Source organism: Corvus kubaryi, unplaced genomic scaffold, assembly GCF_017639235.1.
Source record: "Corvus kubaryi isolate FWS band 111438036 unplaced genomic scaffold, C.kubaryi_AGA036_p1.0 137, whole genome shotgun sequence".
Classification (NCBI taxonomy): Eukaryota; Metazoa; Chordata; class Aves; order Passeriformes; family Corvidae; genus Corvus; species Corvus kubaryi.
The window spans coordinates 32970393-32989988 of record NW_024580671.1 but is presented as its reverse complement, the minus strand read 5'-3'; the positions used below and the strand labels follow the sequence as shown (position 1 = coordinate 32989988).

General features: G+C 38.7%; 1 protein-coding gene across 3 annotated transcripts in view; it reads left to right on the top strand.

Annotated features, from left to right (window-relative positions):
* The window catches only part of SEMA3C (semaphorin 3C), a 118206-nt gene that overhangs the window by 91355 nt on the left and 7255 nt on the right, over positions 1 to 19596 (top strand). For all 3 annotated transcript variants that reach the window (XM_042018467.1, XM_042018468.1, XM_042018470.1), the window contains 5 exons: positions 177 to 399; positions 11333 to 11421; positions 13520 to 13561; positions 14825 to 14982; positions 18266 to 18333. In XM_042018467.1, coding sequence (XP_041874401.1) covers positions 177 to 399; positions 11333 to 11421; positions 13520 to 13561; positions 14825 to 14982; positions 18266 to 18333 — 580 coding nt within the window. The remainder of the gene's footprint in view (positions 1 to 176; positions 400 to 11332; positions 11422 to 13519; positions 13562 to 14824; positions 14983 to 18265; positions 18334 to 19596) is intronic.

Genomic DNA, 19596 nt, shown 5'->3' with positions numbered 1-19596 from the left:
GCTATTCAGCACTTCATTCCCCTTACTGGAGCCCAGTAAGTTTTGGCCCAAGTCTGAAGTGTTTTTTAGGGAATTTCCTTTGTCAACTATCTGTCAATATTTGTAAATGATGTGGAGATGAAAACTCTCTGACAGGTGATAAGTGTTGTTCAGCATCACTGTGCTGTTTCTTACAGTGTCCGGGAGGAGCCTTCACACCCAATATGCGGACAACCAAAGAGTTTCCAGACGACGTTGTGACCTTCATTAGGAACCACCCTTTGATGTTTAATCCCATTTACCCAATACACAAGAGGCCATTAATCATCCGGATAGGAGCTGACTACAAGTATACAAAGATTGCTGTGGATCGAGTGAATGCTGCTGATGGAAGATACCACGTCTTGTTTCTTGGAACAGGTAAGACAAATTTGGCAGCATTCATTTTCCTCTGTTGCAATATAATATGCAATAAACTCTGATTATTACAATTTAAAGCTTTCAGAAGTTTTTTTTTTTTTAATGTTTGCAATCTACAGAAATGTTATAGAAATCCATGAATACGTTCTTTTTACTTTCTGTGCATTTTTCTATTTACTATAGATATCAATTATGTGCACGAGATACAATGTATTGGTCCTAATTGTGAGACAAAAACCAACACCAGTGTGTATTTTATTGGATCTAGATTATAATACTTCTCTTGAATATGGTGTGTCTCCAGCATGATTCCACACTAGAATTTGATGATCTCAAGCATGAGAAAAAAAATCTAAGTCTAGCTTTATAATTTTGTATACTCTCATCATCATTATTTAATATCTACTGTGTAAGCTACTTCTGAAGAAAAACATGATCTGATCAAGACGTTGCAAAGGCAGAAACAACAACTCCTTCAGAAAACAGTAGTAATATGGAAGTACTTAGAAGAGAAAAAGAAACAAATGGTTAGAGTCCTAGCAGTAGTGGACACAGAGAACTTGATCCAAGCATTCTAAAATAATTTCTGCCTAATATAACCTATATTTTGTTTTTACTTACATCAAATTTGAATCTGGTGTTATGCATCTGAAGTCTGCAAGGAACAGGTCAAGTGATCCTTGGACTGATCAATTTTGATTTTTTTTAAATATTCAGGTATGAATCACATCTTTCAGATTGAAGCAGACAAGTAGAGTGGTGCTGTGACTAGACCCTAGGAGTCACATCTGAAACTCCCACTGGTTTAACAGGGCATTAGAGGCTGACAGGCACAAAGGCTAATCTTTTTTACTGCAGATGGTTTCAAGTAGAACAAAGGAAAAGAACTCCAGGAGAACAAATATATCTCTGAACATCAGAAAGTGATTACAGAGATGGGTTGCATTGCTTTTATGGTTCACATATTATTGGGGTCCTGATTGTTTTCTGTTTGTAGAATAACCATGTCTGCCAACAAACTCGCATGGGGCTGGGAGTAACCATCTCGTTATAATAGATTTAGGAAGCGGGTCCTAAAAATCTCTCAAGAATGTCAGGCTTCTATAGGGAAATGATGAAAAATAACTCTCTTCACTGTTCTTAGAAAAACCTCTCCAACTATCAAAATCAGCAGGGTGCCTATGTGCCAAAGGAGACCAACTGCACACTCTGCTGTGTGTGCAGAAGTGTATCCAGAAAACAGGTTGATGGAAAGGACTTTTTACCTGTATTTGGCTCCTGTCAGGAGTACTGTGTCCAGCTGTGGGCTCCCCAGTACAAGGAAAACATTGACCTAACGGAGCAAGATCAGCTGAAAGACTGTAGCATGTGATGTATGAGAAAAGACTGAGAAAATGAGTTTATTCAGAGAAAGCTAAGGGGAGACCTTAATGCTGTTGACAACTATCAAATGGGTGGGTACAACCACCTAATGGGGAAAAAGCAGATGGGGACTCTTCTCAAGGTGCACAGTGCCAAGATGAGGGACTGCACACATGTTGCAATGTGGGACATTGCTATTATATATATATATATATAATATATATATATATATATATGTATATATATAAAGGAAAAAGTTATCACCATCAATGTGATCAAACAGTGGAAAAAGGACCCAGAGAGGTTATGAATTCTCCATCTTCAGAGACTCAAAAGATTCAAAACCCAACTGGCACAGCATTGAGCAGCCTGCTCTAATAGGACTTGCTTTGAGCATGGGACTTCACCAGATGTCTTCTACAGACTACAGGTGTCTGCAGTTAAGTGAAAGGAAAACAAAACTACTTCATTCATGTGAGTTTATGGATGAAGAAAATGAGAAGGGCTAAAGCCCAGCAAGAACTCAAGCTGGCTACTTCTGTAAAAGACAATAAAAAATGTTTCTATAAATACATTAGCAGAAAAAAGAGAGCTAAGGAGAATTTCCATCCTTTACTGGATTCAGGAGGGAAACAGTGAAAAGGCTGAAGTACTTAATACCTTCTTTGCCTCAGACTTTAGTAGCAAGACCAGTTCTGTAGGTTCCCAGCCCCCTAAGCTGGAAGACAGGAATAAGGCAGAATGAAGCCTCCATAATCCAAGGAGAAACGGTCAGTGACCTGCTACACCCCTCAGACACATACGAGTCCATGGGCTGGACAGAATCTACCCAAGGGTACTGAGGGAGCTGGCAGAGTGCTCACCAAGCCACTTTCCATCATTTAGCAGCAGTCCTAGCTAACTGGGGAGGACCCAGCTTACTGGAAGTTATCAAATGTGATCCCCATCCATAAGCAGGGCCACAAGGAGGATGTGGGGAATTTACAGACTTGTCAGCCAAACCTCAGGGCTGGAGAAGGTCACGGAGCAGATTATCTTGAGTGTTGTCACATGGCATGTGCAGGACAACCAGGGGATCAGACCCAGCCAGCATGGGTTTGTGAAAGGCAGGTCGTCTTGTCCAGCCTGATCTCCTTCTATGACCAAGTGACCCACACAGTGGATGAGGGAAAGGCTCTGCATGTTGTCTACCTGGACTTTAGTAAAGCCTTTGACGCCATTTCCCACAGCATTCTCCAAGAAACTGGCTGATCATGGCGTGGACATCTTCACTGGGTATAAAACTGGCTGGATGGCTGGACCCAAAGAGTGGTGGTGAATGGAGTTACATCCAGCTGGCCCCTGGTCCCAAGTGATATTCCCACAGGTCTTTTCCAACCTAAATGATTCTATGACTCCATGTTTTTCCACCAAATGTTTACCAAATCTCCATCTGCTGTAGAGTGAATGCTTAGTATACCATAGTCAGGGTAATGAATTATATAAGGAATTTTGTCAGTTTTGCGTATTTTTGTTTCCTTGGTTGGAAGTTGATAAATGAGTTTTAAGGTATTTTTGGGTATCTCCTATTTGCAGAGCTATTGGAAACTACTAAATTAACCTAATTAAGACAGGGCTTTCTTCAAGGTGGGTACCTAAAACCACATTTTCTGTTCAGTTTAATTAATGCAGATAAAATTCTTGACTTTGTGACCTGTTAGGATCATTCTTCTCCTTTCCTGTATAAGTAAAGTCTTTTTCTACTATGGAAGTATCAAAAGTGTCAACAGATAGTGTCCCTACTCTTGCTATACAACTTCACAAGAAAACTTGGTAAAAGAGAAGTTTTACATTCCTGTTAGTTTTCTTCCTTGACAAATTACTGTGTTTAGTCAAAGTAATAGATTGGTAGGCTAGTACAGATCTTTCAAATGAACATTTTAATTTTTTTTTCAATATATAGTGGTGTCATTGTTTTAAAATACTCTATATGCATCTAATATTGTTTGGAGGAAAATTCTACCTAAGCTTAGTGGAAAAGATCGAGACATAAGTTCCCAAACCATATAGGATTGTTAATATAGCAGTGATAGTTACAGCTGGAAAAGTGTTGAAAAACTGAAATGTGCTTGAAATCAAAGTTTGCTAGTAAACATTTTAATAATTCTGCAAGAGATAAATATAGGTAATTTCATTTTATCCTTTGATGACCATCTGACTCTTTCTAGGTGATCAATGTGGCCTCATACACACACATGAGCTGCTAAAAACATAATCATACGTCAATCTTCTTCTGTGTATCAGGACAGGACCCATTATGGATCAGATACAAAAAGTGCACCTCTTGATACTTTACATTCATTGCTTTATCTTCTTCATTACACTGGAGACGAGGATCATTTTCTGCTTTCTAGTGACATGGAGGGCAGGCACTATTCTTCCTGAGCAGGGCACAGGACATTAATAGCTTCCAAGGTCTTCCTCAAAAGAAATCGGTGCAATGTAAGTTACTGCATTTCTCAGCCCTTTCAAATAAAAGTGATCAAGTTTCAGCCACTGAGAGGAGAAACTTGTTTTCTTTATTCTCTAATTTCTGTGAGACTCAGGAGGATTTGATAGAGATATTAAGTGTCAAAAGGAATGCAGAGGGGATTTGCTTTGGTGTCAGTTCGTCCCAGCAAATGCAAAAACCACATTGTATGGGAGAATTTCTTGTGATAATTTCCTTGGGAGTCTGGAGCCCCACAGCCGGAGACAATGGGACTTGACGCCTGGTGACAATTACACTCAGCTCAAATGATGAGTTACTGCTGCTGAACTGAGATGTTGCCAGCCATGTCTGTCACTGTCAGTGACCTGTCTCATGCTTGAAATCGAAGTGTTTTATGGCTTGCCAGATGCAAAGCACACAAAATGTTTAGCTTTTCCTCTCTTCCTCCTCTATAGCCTTAGTAATAAATCAGTTCCTGAATGCAAGTTAAGAATAACAGAAGTACAGAGCTCTGACAACCCCAGTGGTGTTCACCATGTAGCCGTGGCACAGGAGGGTATAGGCAGCTCTGTAATTTTTTCACCTTAGTGTGAACTAAATGTGGTGTTTCCTTTGCACCCCCAGACAGAAGTGCTGAGCTCACGGGGGCTGGTCCATACCCAGAGTTAATATACTGCTTTCCTCCCTTTCTTACCTACATAGCAGACAAAATAAATCCCAGGGACAGACATTGTTCTTGTGGCATTCCATGCTTTTCAAATGATTACAATCTCCTATTTTTCCTATGCTTTTCAACATGAAGGCTTCCAAAGCACTTAAGAAAACTTGCTAGTTTGGTTACATCTGCCCAAAGGGATCTCTTCACCCCTGTCTGACGTGAGCTGATTTGGAGTAAGGAGCAAGTCTGGACTGGTAGGGAGTAGTGCTACAAGAGAAGGGTGCTGTCTGCCTACCTTTGGGAAGCCAAACAGAAACACGAGAGATAATTTACTTGGAAAGAATGTAATCATTCATTTGCATGTTTGACTAGGGTAATGCTGATGGTATTTTTTCTCTACGCAATGAGTAATAACATATTCAGTTCAAGAATTTGGGATTAGAGTTTTGTTTCAATTATTCAGTTTCTGTGATGTGCCAGGACTCAGTCCTGAGTTTTTTGGATTCACCCTAGAGTTGTACTGTAATTTGTTTACTCATTTCAGTTATATCTAAAGAATCTGAGCTTTCAACATTTTGTGTTCATCCTTTAGTAGACTGTTTTCCATCTGAGATTTAAGACAGCAGTAAAACACCATGAGAACATATTCATGAGATTAATATTCATTTATTAAGCATGCCACCTACTGCTTGCAGTACGAAAGCCTTTGGTCAAAGTACACACAGATTGCACAACCAAAAGGTTATTCCTGGGGGTCTTTATTGCTCTTGGTGTTATGAAAATAGTTAAATGTCTGGGCCAAACTTGGGTACATTAAACAGCCATGGGCACCAATGGATCTTTTTCAGGTCCTTGCTATCAAGATATGATCCATTTTTCTAGAAAGAGATCTAAGTTACTGTTGTAAAAAGGCACTTCAGACTTCATGTGGCTTATTGAGATGATTAATGGATTAATGTCAGCCACATCCATCTGAAGTGGCGCGAGGTTGATCGATGTTTCTTATTATCTTTGCTTCTCTGATGAAACATTTGTTTTCAAAGTCTAGATGCATTAAGTGCCTCCAGAGCATAAGTTTGTAATACTCATTTTCGCGGTGTCATATGACGGCTGTCTTTTTGGAAAACTAACCCTTGCTGACAACAGTAGCCTCCAGTAATGCAATAGCCAAATGATCTACAGATTCTAACAGAGAGAGATAATCTGGTCAAAAGAGCAAGCTTGTCTCCCATAGTTTTCCTGGCTGCAGCTTCGTGACTGTAAGCATGGGAAGATGATGTTGCACAACAGTGGCACAACAGGCGTCAGACACAATTTCCTTCTTCCTCTTGGTCATAGTGTCTGAGTCATTCATAACCTTTCGTTAACCTATTCATCCAAAGCTTTTTCACAAACTTTTATGATTATATGTAAGTTAAGAGGGCGTACTTCCACCTGCTTCATTTCCCCTGCTCAGTTTTTATGCACGCAAGCTCACACTGTGTCCCAAAAGATTGACTGAGCTGGGGCTATACGAAAACTCTGCCCTCAAGTGTAAGCATTTGTATCTGTCTTTTTGTTCTTTGATGCAGCTTGAATTTTATGAAGTTTCACAGAGATATTATGAGCTGGAAAAAAATTACCGCCATTTGACAGATGAGTGAACTAAGCACAGAGAGGTTAGTGGCCGTGGTGGGAGCTCTGAGGTACAGCAGACACAGAGTGTGGGAACGTGGCTGTCAGCCCTGACTGCTAACCTGCCACCATCTCAGGTGCTCTGCTGAGCCTCAACAATTTCTCAAACAGACAGATTTCAAACATTCTATAAACTTTTTGCTTTCTTTTTTCTTTGTAAGGTTATTTGTATACATCAGGTTCAACTCAGATAAGAGACCAGAAATAATTAGCTGCCATTAGGCTGACAGGTAAAACATGGAGAAAAAGGTTTTAGAGGGTCTCCAGCAGTGTCAGGCACATCAGGGGTGGGGATTACTGAGGGAATCCTCTTGAAACTCATGTCAGAGTAGAAGTTGGTGCCTATTGCAGTCATTTTTTTATGATGTGGAAAATTCGGGGGTTTTATTTGTAGTTCAATTTGTGCATGTGATGTGGCTCAGGGGTAGATGGGTCATGGCTCTCTTTGAGGCTCACATTACTGACAGCTGCAGTGTTCACTTAGGACTGGAAACAAAAACTAATCAAAATTCAGAGAATGAGTTTTAAAACTCAGACCTTCTGATTCAGCCAAAAAACTGTAGTTTCCATGTCTATTCATTAAGCTTTACCTCTTCAATTGCCCATGGTCAGGCAGACCAGGAATTAATGTAATCAGGTGCAATCTAACTGGTATTGATGAAACTTAGCTGATTAATATCAGTCCAGAATCATGCCTCACATTTCAAGGAATATTATTATAATTATGATGATTATTATATGCCTCTTCTGCTTCCATTCCATTTATTGGAATGCCTTCCTTCTTCATTTATTTCCCACTCTGAATACATTCTACACCTTTATTTTTTTGCCTGCAATTTCCTCCCTTGCTGTTCCCAGTTTCTCAGAGGGAACGTGATCTCAGTATCATTGTCTTTCACGTCAGGCTGGGACACCTGCATTTGTTAAGCAGGTTTGAAATGGAAAAACACTTGGAGTCACTCCTGTTCTCTTGCTGTCAGCTTGAGAGAGATTCCCTTTTGTTTGTCCATCTCGACTTGACTCACAGACTGCTGAGCTGATGCAAGGCTGCAAATGGCTCCCAGTGGAGAATTAGGAAAGTGGTGAGGAAAAATCTGCCTCTTCATTTCTAGTGGTGGATTGATATTCTGGAAACATAGTAGCTTTTTCATGACTATGTGAAATCATAGCAGTGGAGAACTGTTTTCAAGTGGATTTCTGGAAGGAACAAGTAAATGGCAAAGGAAACCATGCTGTTCATTTTTATGAATTTTAGAGGATTACCTTATAATTTCATACATTGACCTTAACTTGAAAAAATTTCACTTGCACTTGTTTGATGACTTCTTATGCCTGATTTACAACATAAAATATCAATTGTGAAATACACTTGGAAACAGCTCAGGCACTGCTACTTTGCATTAATGTTCTGCAGTGCACAGTGCTTCATCCTTTCCTATGACCCAGGGAATTTAATTCACTGCTTTACCATTAGCAGAAATAATCAAACAAGATTTTCAACAAAACTCAAGTATACCATAAGCTTTCTATGTGAACACATGTAAGTGACTTGATTTGTCAGATACAAATTTGTGTTTATAGCGGAGTCAGCAGTGCTACTGAGAAAGAAATAAAAAGTGGGATTTGGGGACAAATATTTCCTTTTCACTTATTAAGGAAGAGGCTGAGCAACAGTAGCAAGTCTGTTTTTAGAAGCAATGGGAGAACTATGGCCTATAAGCTATCTGTTATTGGGAGTGTTTATATATAGATATATAGAGAGAGATGTGTAGGTACAGACTATTAGAATCCCTTGCTTTAAGCAATTTTATTTAATCAATAGCTTTCTATTCCCTACTTGAATATTTATTTTAAATGTTGTATTAAGTCTTCTTTGAAACAATGGAACATTCCTTTATGTGAGGATCTGTCCATCATGGTTCAATACTGAGTCAAAGCAAATGGTAAAATATTGAGTCAAAGGGAATGAGTATGAAGGGAATGAGTCCTTCCCTCTGTGTACTTTTCTGGGGTGTGACAAAAAGGTAGATAGGAACCTACTTTACAAATAGGAAAGGTTATTAGGACACAAGGACCTGGCGTCAGGCATTATCAGTATTTTCTGTGCCAATACCCAGGATAAAATCTCCCCTCAGGTTCTGATTTCAGTTGGGGGCTATGTTCGAGGACTCAAGACAATTTAGGAATTTTAAATGTGTGGCATGTGCTAATGGATCATTGACATAAACCGGTTCTTCAGAGGCTCAGCAGCCTTACATTCCTTTGCAGGTAAGGTCACTGTCAACACGCTTAGTGCCCTGTATGTCAGGGTTACAGGTACTTGACACATTGCAGGCAAAAAAAAACACAAAAGGCTTCAATTCCTTTCTGCACTTCTGATTGAGAATTTTGTAAGGTAAGAGTCTAATGTTAGAGAGAGGGAATTGATAAAAGGATGCAAAGAAGCAGAGGCAGACTGGAATGAAGTTGTGTATGTGTGTGAGTGTGTTATTCCCTTAAGTAGGAGAAGAAATGCACACACACCCTTCTCCTTTCCTCTGAGAAACGATCTGCAGCAGTTTAACACTTCGGTGGGTCCTGGCAGTCAGTAAATCTCTCTCAGAGTTTCATAGCTTTGCTAATACTGGCACCCAGGCTAGACCACAGCTGTGCTATCACAAGATTTAGTTCCAGTAAATTTTCTTCAGAAGGAACTGTTTTATCATGCCATTGTATAATGAGAATAAATGTCTCTGTAGAAAATTCTCATGAAAAATTCATGCCTAACATGCCCTGAGCATGTACCATTGATAGTTACACATTTTTAAGTCTTGTCAGCTTTCAGTTTCTCTTTTCCTTCTTTTTTTTAAAGACAAAATACTGCAATCTGCTCTGTGTGTGGTCAGGTCCTTAAATATCAATATTCTGTCTTTAAACCCTTTTTTTGAAAATAATAATGATAATAATAAATAGTAGTAGTATCTGGCTTCCCCAAGTGAAATAAGGAAATGTAAATTACTTACAGTAATCATCTTACCCTGCAGCTCAAGCTACAGAATTTAGTCACTGAGCTTAAAGCAAAACCAAAATTGAACTTTTTCAGCTTACATTGTCTTCATTATGAATTGCCAAACAGGAAGCTGAAATTTCCTTTCCTTGGTATCAAACTAATAAAAATACATGTAGATACTTGTCTATATTGTGCTCTACTAATGTTCTACCAACTACACAACTCTACATTGCTCTTAAAACTTTTGAAGGCTGAAAAAAATCTGTACCACGTGTTCTCATTCTTCAGAATCAGTATTGAGCAAACAGATTCATTTACTCAGTCTAATTTCTAGGTCCTTCCGGTAAGAAGAATTCTATGTACTGTGCTTTTTCCAAGTTAAAATGCTTATTCTTGTCATTATCCCACACTCTGACTTTTTGTTGCCTTTCCCTGGTCTTTTGATTATGAACCAAACATGGTTTAAGGGAAAAGGGGTTTTTACCTTGGTATTTATTTAAGGATCCTTAAAGGTGCACCACTTTGTCCAGGTGGAATGCACCGAAGTGCACACCAAAATGCACACACCGACGATAGATCACGTATACAATTTATAGACCTTGCAAATTAGCAGATCTATCAAAGATTCCCCAACGAGAGGCTTGAATGAACCCCTCCATCCCGAGGAATCCCAACCTGGATGGGCCTGTCTTAGTTTACAGGATGTTCTAGGGAAGACCTTGGTTTCTCAGGATAGCATAGGGCTTTCTGGCCTCCAAATGTGAGGCCCCCAGGATGTTTGGTCTCCTGGCTTAAGGGAATAGTGGGTCTAAGCTAAGTTATCAGACTTAAGGAATTACAAGTATGCATGCTAAAAGCACTGGGGATACATAAAAGCTATATGAAAGGGTATAGAAAAGGTATATATAAAAAAAGGCAAAAAATCATCATGGCATCATTTTCTGCCACATCAGAAATACTTCAGTGGCTGTCTCAGCCTTTAAGCGCCTTCGCAGATGGACTCCTGCATCTCACATATTCTTTCCACATAAGAAATTTGGAAAATGAATCACAAATTTCCCTTCGGTCTCACTCATCACATCTACTCTGCAAAGACACTGTCATTGCCACATATTCCTGCTTCTTAGTCCTTTGTTCTGAGTGGATTTCTGAGGCTTGGAACTGTATTTTGAGAGGGCAGCCATGATAAAATATCTTCACCTTCCTTTTTCTTTTTACCTTACAGAGCAAAATATTAACTCCTACCAATAGGACTTGATTATTTCTTGAATTTCATAAAAAAAAGCTTTCTTCTTACTGTGTTTACATGTAGATAGAGTTATTCTTTGGAAGGTTTACCTTTCATGTCATCAGTTATCATAGCATTTTATTATTGGATATGAATGTATGTTACATCCTGCAGTAGTGCCCTTTTACCTGTTTATATTGTGTTTTACCTTAAGATCATTAGGATAGATTCTTCCTCTGTGTCTGAATAGCAGCTACTACAGAATATACTGATTTTGGTTGATCTTTTGTATAGAATGGCAACAGTAATGGTAATAACTCCAATCTTACCATGACTTATGTTAATATATGAGAATAATACTACATTAGTATTCCTGTATGAGGATTCATTTCATCATTCTTACTGACCCCAAACTCTAGAAATTGCTGAACATTTCTTACCTTTCTCTGTCTCACAGTGCTTGCTTTGATGGCTTCCTTTTATAATTAATGAAGGTTAATCTGATTTTTTATTTATCTCTCTCTCTTTGTTACTTGTTCTCACCTATTCCAGATCAAGGCACTGTACAAAAAGTTGTTGTCCTACCCACCAACTTCTCTGCAAGTGGAGAACTCATTTTAGAAGAGCTGGAGGTTTTTCAGGTTTGGCTTTCCCCTTTTGTTTTTCCAGTGTGTATGTTCACACAAGCACTTTGTTCTAACAGACTTTGGCAAGGGCAACTGTGACTTGATAAAAGATCAAGTAAATGTGCATGCTGTCAGTTTGATAACCACACAAAGAGGATTACAAAGTGTTAACTGTTATGAAGGCTACAGATAGCTGAAGTCCTTTTCTTCTCCTATATTTCAGTTGCCTATTTTTTTATGTTGATATATTGGCTAGAAGGATTTTGATAATCACTTTTTTAGGAGGTCATGTTATAATGGCTTCCAGAAGGAGACTTTTATCATTGGCATCACTTATAGAGACTATTGCTATGTATGGTTGGAATCTAAGATTTCTTTACTTTGATTATCAGATAATCTTCCTGGTTCTCAGTTGCAAAATGAAATCAAATTAGTGTTGTTTTTGCTTAACTCCTGTTCTTCAAACTCACATGCCTCTGGAGTCAAGAGAGCTACAAGTTTAACACAACATAAGCTGAAAAGAAACACAAAACGTACAGAGAGATAAGGGAATAGCCTCTGTCAATCATTCTGGCATGTAACAGCTTGTAATAACCTAAAGAAAATGTTCACCCTCATGTTGAAAAACCCCTTTCAAATATTTGAATGGGCTATTCATTAGACATTAGACAGTATGCATCGATAAATTTAGTCAAGGATTTTATCGTGGCCTTTTCTCTGTTTCATTGAGAGAATGCGGAAAGGAAATTTTAAGCTTCTTTATAGAGGCAGCATTACAAGTTTCTTTAAGAAAAAGAATACACTCAGTGTTAATGCTCATAAAGGCATAGTTAGTCTTTCTAGGCTTTTGTTGAAGATTTCCCTTTAAAAAGGATATATGTGAGTGATATTACTTAAAACACACTCTTCACCAATGTATTGCTAATTCCATTTACTGAAACATAAATGATTACAGCATGAAGATAGGTGGGCTGAGAGGTAGCCTCACCCTAAACCTAGTTTCTGGGCCTCTATGCACAGACCCTTTTATCTTGAACCCTAAAAATCACGGTATTGTAAGCTCTGCTGTTACAATCTGTGTGGCGTCATGGTGTTTATATGAGTCTCTCCAAGAGAACAGGGATGAGGTCATGGGCTCTGTGCTAGTTAATATCAAGGGTAACAAAGCAGAGATCCTCTTCCAGAGCATAAACAAAGAAAGGAGAATGTGGCATCAGGTCCAATGTTGCATTTGACCTTGAGTCTCCAGACAGTTCATAAAGCAGCACTAAACTTCTCCAAACCTTGGCCAATTCACATGATTCGCAGCCAGATTTTCTGGTCCTGACCTCCCTGCTGTGTTGTGGTCCACTGCAATTAATCCTAGCCCACTGTTATGGCTTTCCTTTGTGACTGAGCAAATGCTGAATCTTAAAAAAATGCTGAACATTTTTATTACCATCGATTTTATCACTTGTTTGGATGAACATAATGACTTAAGGCAAGGAATGTAACAATTCTTCTTCCAGCTTTTTAATATTTGATTTGGACACAGACATTAATAGAGTGCTATGAAGACACACAGTAGTATAGAATACTGTCTCTGGGAAAGAAATTTTCAGGAACATTCATGCCATTTTAAATATTTTTGCCATTGATAATCTGAATTTACATGTTGCATGGTAACCAAACTGTATGCACTGATAATTTGTAGGAGAAGTATGCCATATTTTTATCTGGATCATATAATAAACATTCATGAGCTATTTTATGATTTTTCCTTATCATCATCATCAAAGAAAAAACATTGTTTCTTATTCCAAAGTTAAAGTAATGGCTCCCATATTGCTGAGATAGCACAGATACAGGTTAATTACAAGTGTACTAAAACCTTTTAGAAACACACGGGTAATAATAATGTGGTTGAGTTTCAACAATATATTTTGTGAGACAATTATTCTTGATATGTCATTTATTTAGTTTTGAAACTAGCAATACTTAGTAGGAGGGAGTGGTTCCTTTCCAGGATATAAAAATATATTTTTTTTCTTAGATATTACTTAGGTTTTAGTGCTTTTTGAAGGTTAATGTTGGGACAGAGTTCTTGACAATGGTTTGTCACTTTGTCTTTCAGAGTAATTCTCCTATAACAACAATGAAGATTTCATCTAAAAAGGTAAGGAAAAGTGGAATGCCTGCTTAATGCTTACTAACTGAGAAGCAAATTGACTCAGATATTAGAATATCGATTCTTGTGGAGCACACTAAATACGGGCAAATTTTCCATAATGAATATGGAAAACTTGACTGAAGTTTGCAGGAGCTGTTTACATGCCCTTCGGCCACTAAGATAAAACAATTTCTATTCATTATGTATCATTTTGAATTCACTGAAAGTGTCAATTTTTTTGTTGTTTTGTTTGACAATTAAGGAATCAAAAAAATACTAAAAGAGGAAATTCATCCTCCCTGGTTTTTTTTCTCTGAGTCCTAAATAGAAATTTTTCCTTGGAAGTCTGTCTGATCAATGTAAAAAGGCCGTGTTGGGGCTGTTGGGTCCATGGTGCAATTGTGCAGGTTTGTTTATTAGTAATAAACAATTACAATAAGAATGATGAAAGCAGCTGAAAGGATTTCCACTGAAATGTTTAACACACAAGCTAAAAATGTGTATTTTCTGATTTTGCAAGCAAGACATTGCTCAATATTTTACAAAGCTACTACTAAGTAAATATTTTTCCCTAACTTGAATTCAATATGCTTTGTCATTTTTATGACAAGAAGATCAAAGGAATTTCAAGGGATTTTGTGCAATATTACTTTATATTTTAAGAATGATTGTTTTTGAGTAAAACAGTAATTTTGGCCAAGACTTTGGTAATGATCTACTCGCTTTGAACTTCTCTTGCAAAAGCTCTGATGTGTTGTGAAAGTTCTCTTGGCTTATTTTTCCAGGTATATAAGGCTATCAGAATCTGGCCCTAAGCCTCAACATAATCTCTAGGTTTTACATCTTGGAAATGTATGCACTGGAGGATCCAACTAGGAACTCTCCATAATATTTATTAAACTGACTATGTGCAGAGAAAATACTTAGTTCAAAGGCTTGAGCCAATAATCCTTACTGAATAAGAACCAAGTTCTCAAATCTGAGCAATATTAACTCAGCCTGTCTGCCCTAGAACAGAACACTGACACTCAATGTCCAAAAAGCCATTAACCTTCCCCAGTGTTTCTAGGTGTTTTCTAGCAGGAAGGTGAAAACAATAGAGGCCTGTTCACCTGGGAGATTTCTGTTGATCTTGACTTTATATTTGTGGCTCCACTCTTGGTCTTGGGTTAATTCCAAAATTAATTGAAATGTTTTTTGGGTGTGTTAGCCAGGTCTGGGGTGAAACTCCTCCACATCTGAAATAAATCTTTTCCATTCCTCCTGCAGCAACAGTTGTACGTGAGCTCAGATGAAGGGGTCACCCAGGTTTCCTTGCATCGCTGCCACATCTACGGCACTGCCTGTGCTGACTGCTGCCTAGCCCGAGATCCATACTGCGCCTGGGATGGCAACTCCTGCTCCAGGTTTTATCCTACAGGAAAAAGGTGAGCAGTATTAAGCAGTCTGGTGAAGCTTGCAAGGGAAGATCGCTTTTTTTCTTCTGTGTAGCCTGGAGTGTTGTGATGGAGAAGTGGGATGTCATTCCTTTTGTGAGCATGTACAAACAATACCTCCACAGCTATTGTGCTTGGAATTATTCATCACTTAGGACTGAATGCTGCAAGAGTGTATGGTAAAGAGCATGGCTTTTCATATTTAAAGTAATGGATGGGAGAAAAAAGAAAAGGAAAAAAATGGTTCTTAATCATAAATATTAATCCTTCTGTCTCATGCACACAAAATCAGTGAGACATTTGTTCCCTTCATTTAAATTCAATTACTTACTATGGATGTAATTATGATAGCCCTAAATAGAGCAAAAGATCTCTCAGGCTGTCTGAGGAATAAACCCATTCATACTTTTTTGTTCCTCATTTGCTCCTAAGTGAGAAGAATTATTTTCAGGAGAATTTTAGGCAAATGTGATTTCCATGTAATGCCTGTGGATTTGGGTTTTTTGACACAAGGTTTATTAAAGCAGACAGGGAAAGCAATTTGTTTAATTTACAAGAGAACTAATAGTCCATCTCTTAATCTTATGTAAAACAGGAGTCTCTTTCCTCCCAAGGGAAATATTTAATAGCAGAAGGCTGTAGTGAGCTTTTGTCTTAATAAGATTTCACTTCATATACGAACAAAGCTGCAGAATACACAATGAAGCGTTACTGCAGAGGAGACAAACCTTTCAGCTGTATGCTCTCTACAACTACCTGGAAGGAGGTTGTAGCCAGCTGGGGGTTGGACTCTTCTCCCTGGTGACAAGCAAGAGGACAAGAGGAAACAGCCTCAAATTGTGCCAGAAGAGGTTTAGACTAGAGTCATAGAATCAAAAAATGTGCTGAGTCAAAAAGGACCCACCAGGATCATTGAGTCCAACTCCTGGCCCTGCACAGGACACCCCAAGAATCACACCATGTTCCTGAGAGAACTGTCCAAACACTTCTTGAAGGTTTGGTGCTGTGATCACTTCCCTGGGGAGCCTGTTCCAGTGTCCAACCACCCTCTGGGTGAAGAATATTTTCTTGATATCCTGCCTAAACCTGTGGCTGTGCTTAGTGCCTGTACCTGAGCTGCAGGTGCAGAAGGCCATATATAGTCACTGAGTTTTACTCCTGTACCCTCATAGAGGGAGACAGTTGATAGAAACAGGCAAAGCTTGGATCTGCTGGTAATAATGTCATCCCCTGGGATTAAAGACAATTGTTTTTGTTATTGCAAAGTTTTCTTGACTCATTCCTTACTTGAGATTACAAGTTAAAGCCCAAACTGGGCACGTAGCAATTGGTAAAGTACATGGGGTTGTTAACTGCTTTCATTCAGAGTATTCAGCCACCAGTCTGGAAACTCACTGTTTTCTTCCATGGAACAAAGATCAGAAGACAGGGGGAGGAAAGAAAAAAAAAATCTCCAAGTCTCAGGCCACCTAACTCCTACACTAACATAGCTGCCAAAAGGAGCAGTCAGGTACACCCAGCCTGTGCAGTTTCCAGTTTGCCATCCCCATTATATACACCTACCCAGGGTTATTTCCACTGGGGCTTACTTTCATGCTGATATTTTGTTTGCAATTTGCTCTTTATGTCAAACCAAAATAAACACCTCAAGCTGTGTGGAAAAAAGTCTGCTTTTCATATGTGAAGGAAATGAGTTGTCCGTTTATCTAACAAGACAGATTATGAAGAAGAAAACATTGGTAATTAGAACCAAAGCCCATTGTCTAGACAACAGTTTCTGCTGTATGCATTTGCTTGTTTGCTTCTTTTGACACTTCTGTCTCCTGTGAATTACTGTAGCTCCTCATGCAACATCGATTTACTCCAAAACACCTTATAGTATTTTTATTTTCTAACCACCACTTTTTTTTTTTTTTTAAATAAATATCTAACTGCTAAGTTTACATTCTCAGAACTGCTTAATGCAAGCAACATGCCATTTCTGACAGTGTGGAACAGGTCTTGGTAGCACAAGAACTCTGACATTCACTCAGAAATTCTTCATTGTCTCCTTTGACTCATGTAAATGGTTCACAAGGGTTAAGACCCCAAGGCATAAAATGAAATATTTCTGATGGTTAACATAAAAACTATACTTGGAATTTCAAGAATTACTCCTTTGAATCATCACCTTTCAAATATTTCCTTTTCAAACGATGCAGTGAAGGATTGGGTGACAGGGGATTATGAGCACTATTACTGGGTGTTTGTGCACTACCTAGTACAATGTGGCCATAGATGTCCCTTCACTCAGTAGTACTGGAGCTCCAGGGGCTTTTTATGGTTTCTGATCCTCAAGTCCTTAGTGCATGGTTCAGAATACAGCTCCTAAATATCCCAACAGTGTCCATTTGCAACAATATATCATCAAAATATTTTTTCTTGAACTTGATAAATACTGAACAACCTTACACAATATTTAGCAAAGAAAATAATATATCTCAATAATAAAAACATTTGTGTACCAGCTTTTCATGCACGGAATTCTGTGAGCTATGACCTCCTAGCTGAGGAGGACTGAAATGCCAGTATTCCCAGTCCCAGTAATTTCCCCAGAAAATTGCTTTAGAATCATGATTTTCCACCTGTCATCCAGATAGTATAACAAAGTCCCCATTTAGAAGTATCCTGATACTTGGTGAGTTTTATTATATTTTGCAAATAGTCACATCCCTTCAAATAGAGGACAGAATAGAATCATAGCTCTCCACCATTCTGGGTGAATACATCAGTCACTCTGCTGCCAAGGTGGCTGCAGGCACCAAAAAAAAGGCGCTCGCTAAAATGGAGGAGGGAACGTGCCCTTTATCAAAATTTTTTGCTGGTGCATTAGATATGAGCACTATGAATCTTATGCATCTCATTCTTAGCTGCTTGCCTTTATGAAGAGTTCCAGCTGGGGTTTCTGGCTTTGAATGCCAGGTATTATGAGAATGAGCAGTCGTCTCCTTCATGTATCACCTCTGATCCTTCCATCCCTATACCTCCACTGCACAACTGCTTTACCTACAAAAACTGCAACCATTTTATAAGCTTCAACAAACTGATTCTTCATCTAAACAATATCTTCACTCCAGCAAGCCTGCCAAGAGTAAAGCACACACACAGTAGGTCATGAACTATCCTTAACATTTGATCTAGAAAAAATAGAAAGACACAAATCCACAAATAAAAAAGTGGTTCTTTTCAGTGTAGCTGTTTTAGAATAACATTTTGTTTTTACAAAATATTGCAGGAGGAGCCGTAGACAAGACGTGAGACATGGAAACCCTCTGACTCAGTGCCGAGGTTTCAACCTGAAAGGTACTATAATTTAGAGATCCTCATGCTATATAAAGATCACTTGGCTTTCCTTTACATGATTCATTGTAACTGATGTTATCTGTATGGTTTACTGGTAAAGCATGGTTATTTTCCAAGTCTGAGTTTTGTTTTGATTTGGTTTCAGCATCTTTCTTTGCAATTACATGAAACTTGCACATATATGATAAAATGATGAGCTCTGAAATGCATAGTTCAGCATACTTGAATTGGGAAGCTGACACTGTTGACTAGAAAAAGGTACAGTTAATTTGAGGACTTCTCTACTTCTATTTCTCTTCAGTCTTTATTAATGCCTTTTCGTTCATTTAAGCTTTGGGCCTCAGAAGTTCCCATACTGAGTTTTGGAGCACACCTTTCAGCAAACAGCAGGATCTAGGACTGTCTTTTGAGTTATGATTATTCCCTTCTTCCTTTATGTAGGAAAAAAAAACGTATTCCAAATTTCTTTATGAAGTCTCTTATTTCCAGCTGTGCAACAGTTTAGTCAGCCTGGCATGGAACGGGTGGCCAGGGGAGCCAAGACTCTGCCCTCCCAGCTACCATTTTCTCCAGAGTGATGGACACCAGTCAAATATGCCCAAAGTCATAGTAAGACTAAACAGATATATGAAGGCACCTCAATCCTCTTCAATTCTATACATGTCTGAGCTAGGCAGTGGCACTCTGTGCCATCAGACCAAGGACACACATCAGAGTATTATGCTCCTTTCACCTCTATTTACGAGCCTGAATTCTAAAGTTAATTTTCATCTGTACCACCTGGAGGCCAAATAGTAGAGCTGATCGTGAATTTTTATATTGTTTTTTTCCTAATCAAAGAATAATACTTTAAGAGTTACATTTAAAAGGTTTTGTTAATAATAATTCTACTGAAACAATCTCCACTGGTTGTTGGAAGAATCTCCTGGATCAAAAAAGATCACAGCACGCTGGGTGTAGATCCCTCTGCTTAAATGAGCCTTTCCCCATGAGTCAGTATTAGCTAATTTCTATGAAGCTGAAGAGCTTGAACAGGTAATTCCAAGAGATGACCCCAGTGTTAGAGAATACACCTGAGCTCTGAGAAATCCATGTTGAAGCAACTTGAGCTGCATGTCTTCCCCTGCAGGCATGTGCTGAGACCTTCCACCCATTGTCTGTCCCAAGGGTGGGTGTCTCCTCCTTCCATGTGGAAAATGTGAGAATGTCAGCTGTCTGCATTCTGGCCTGAGGGGAAACAATTGTTTCAACCTTGACTGGCTT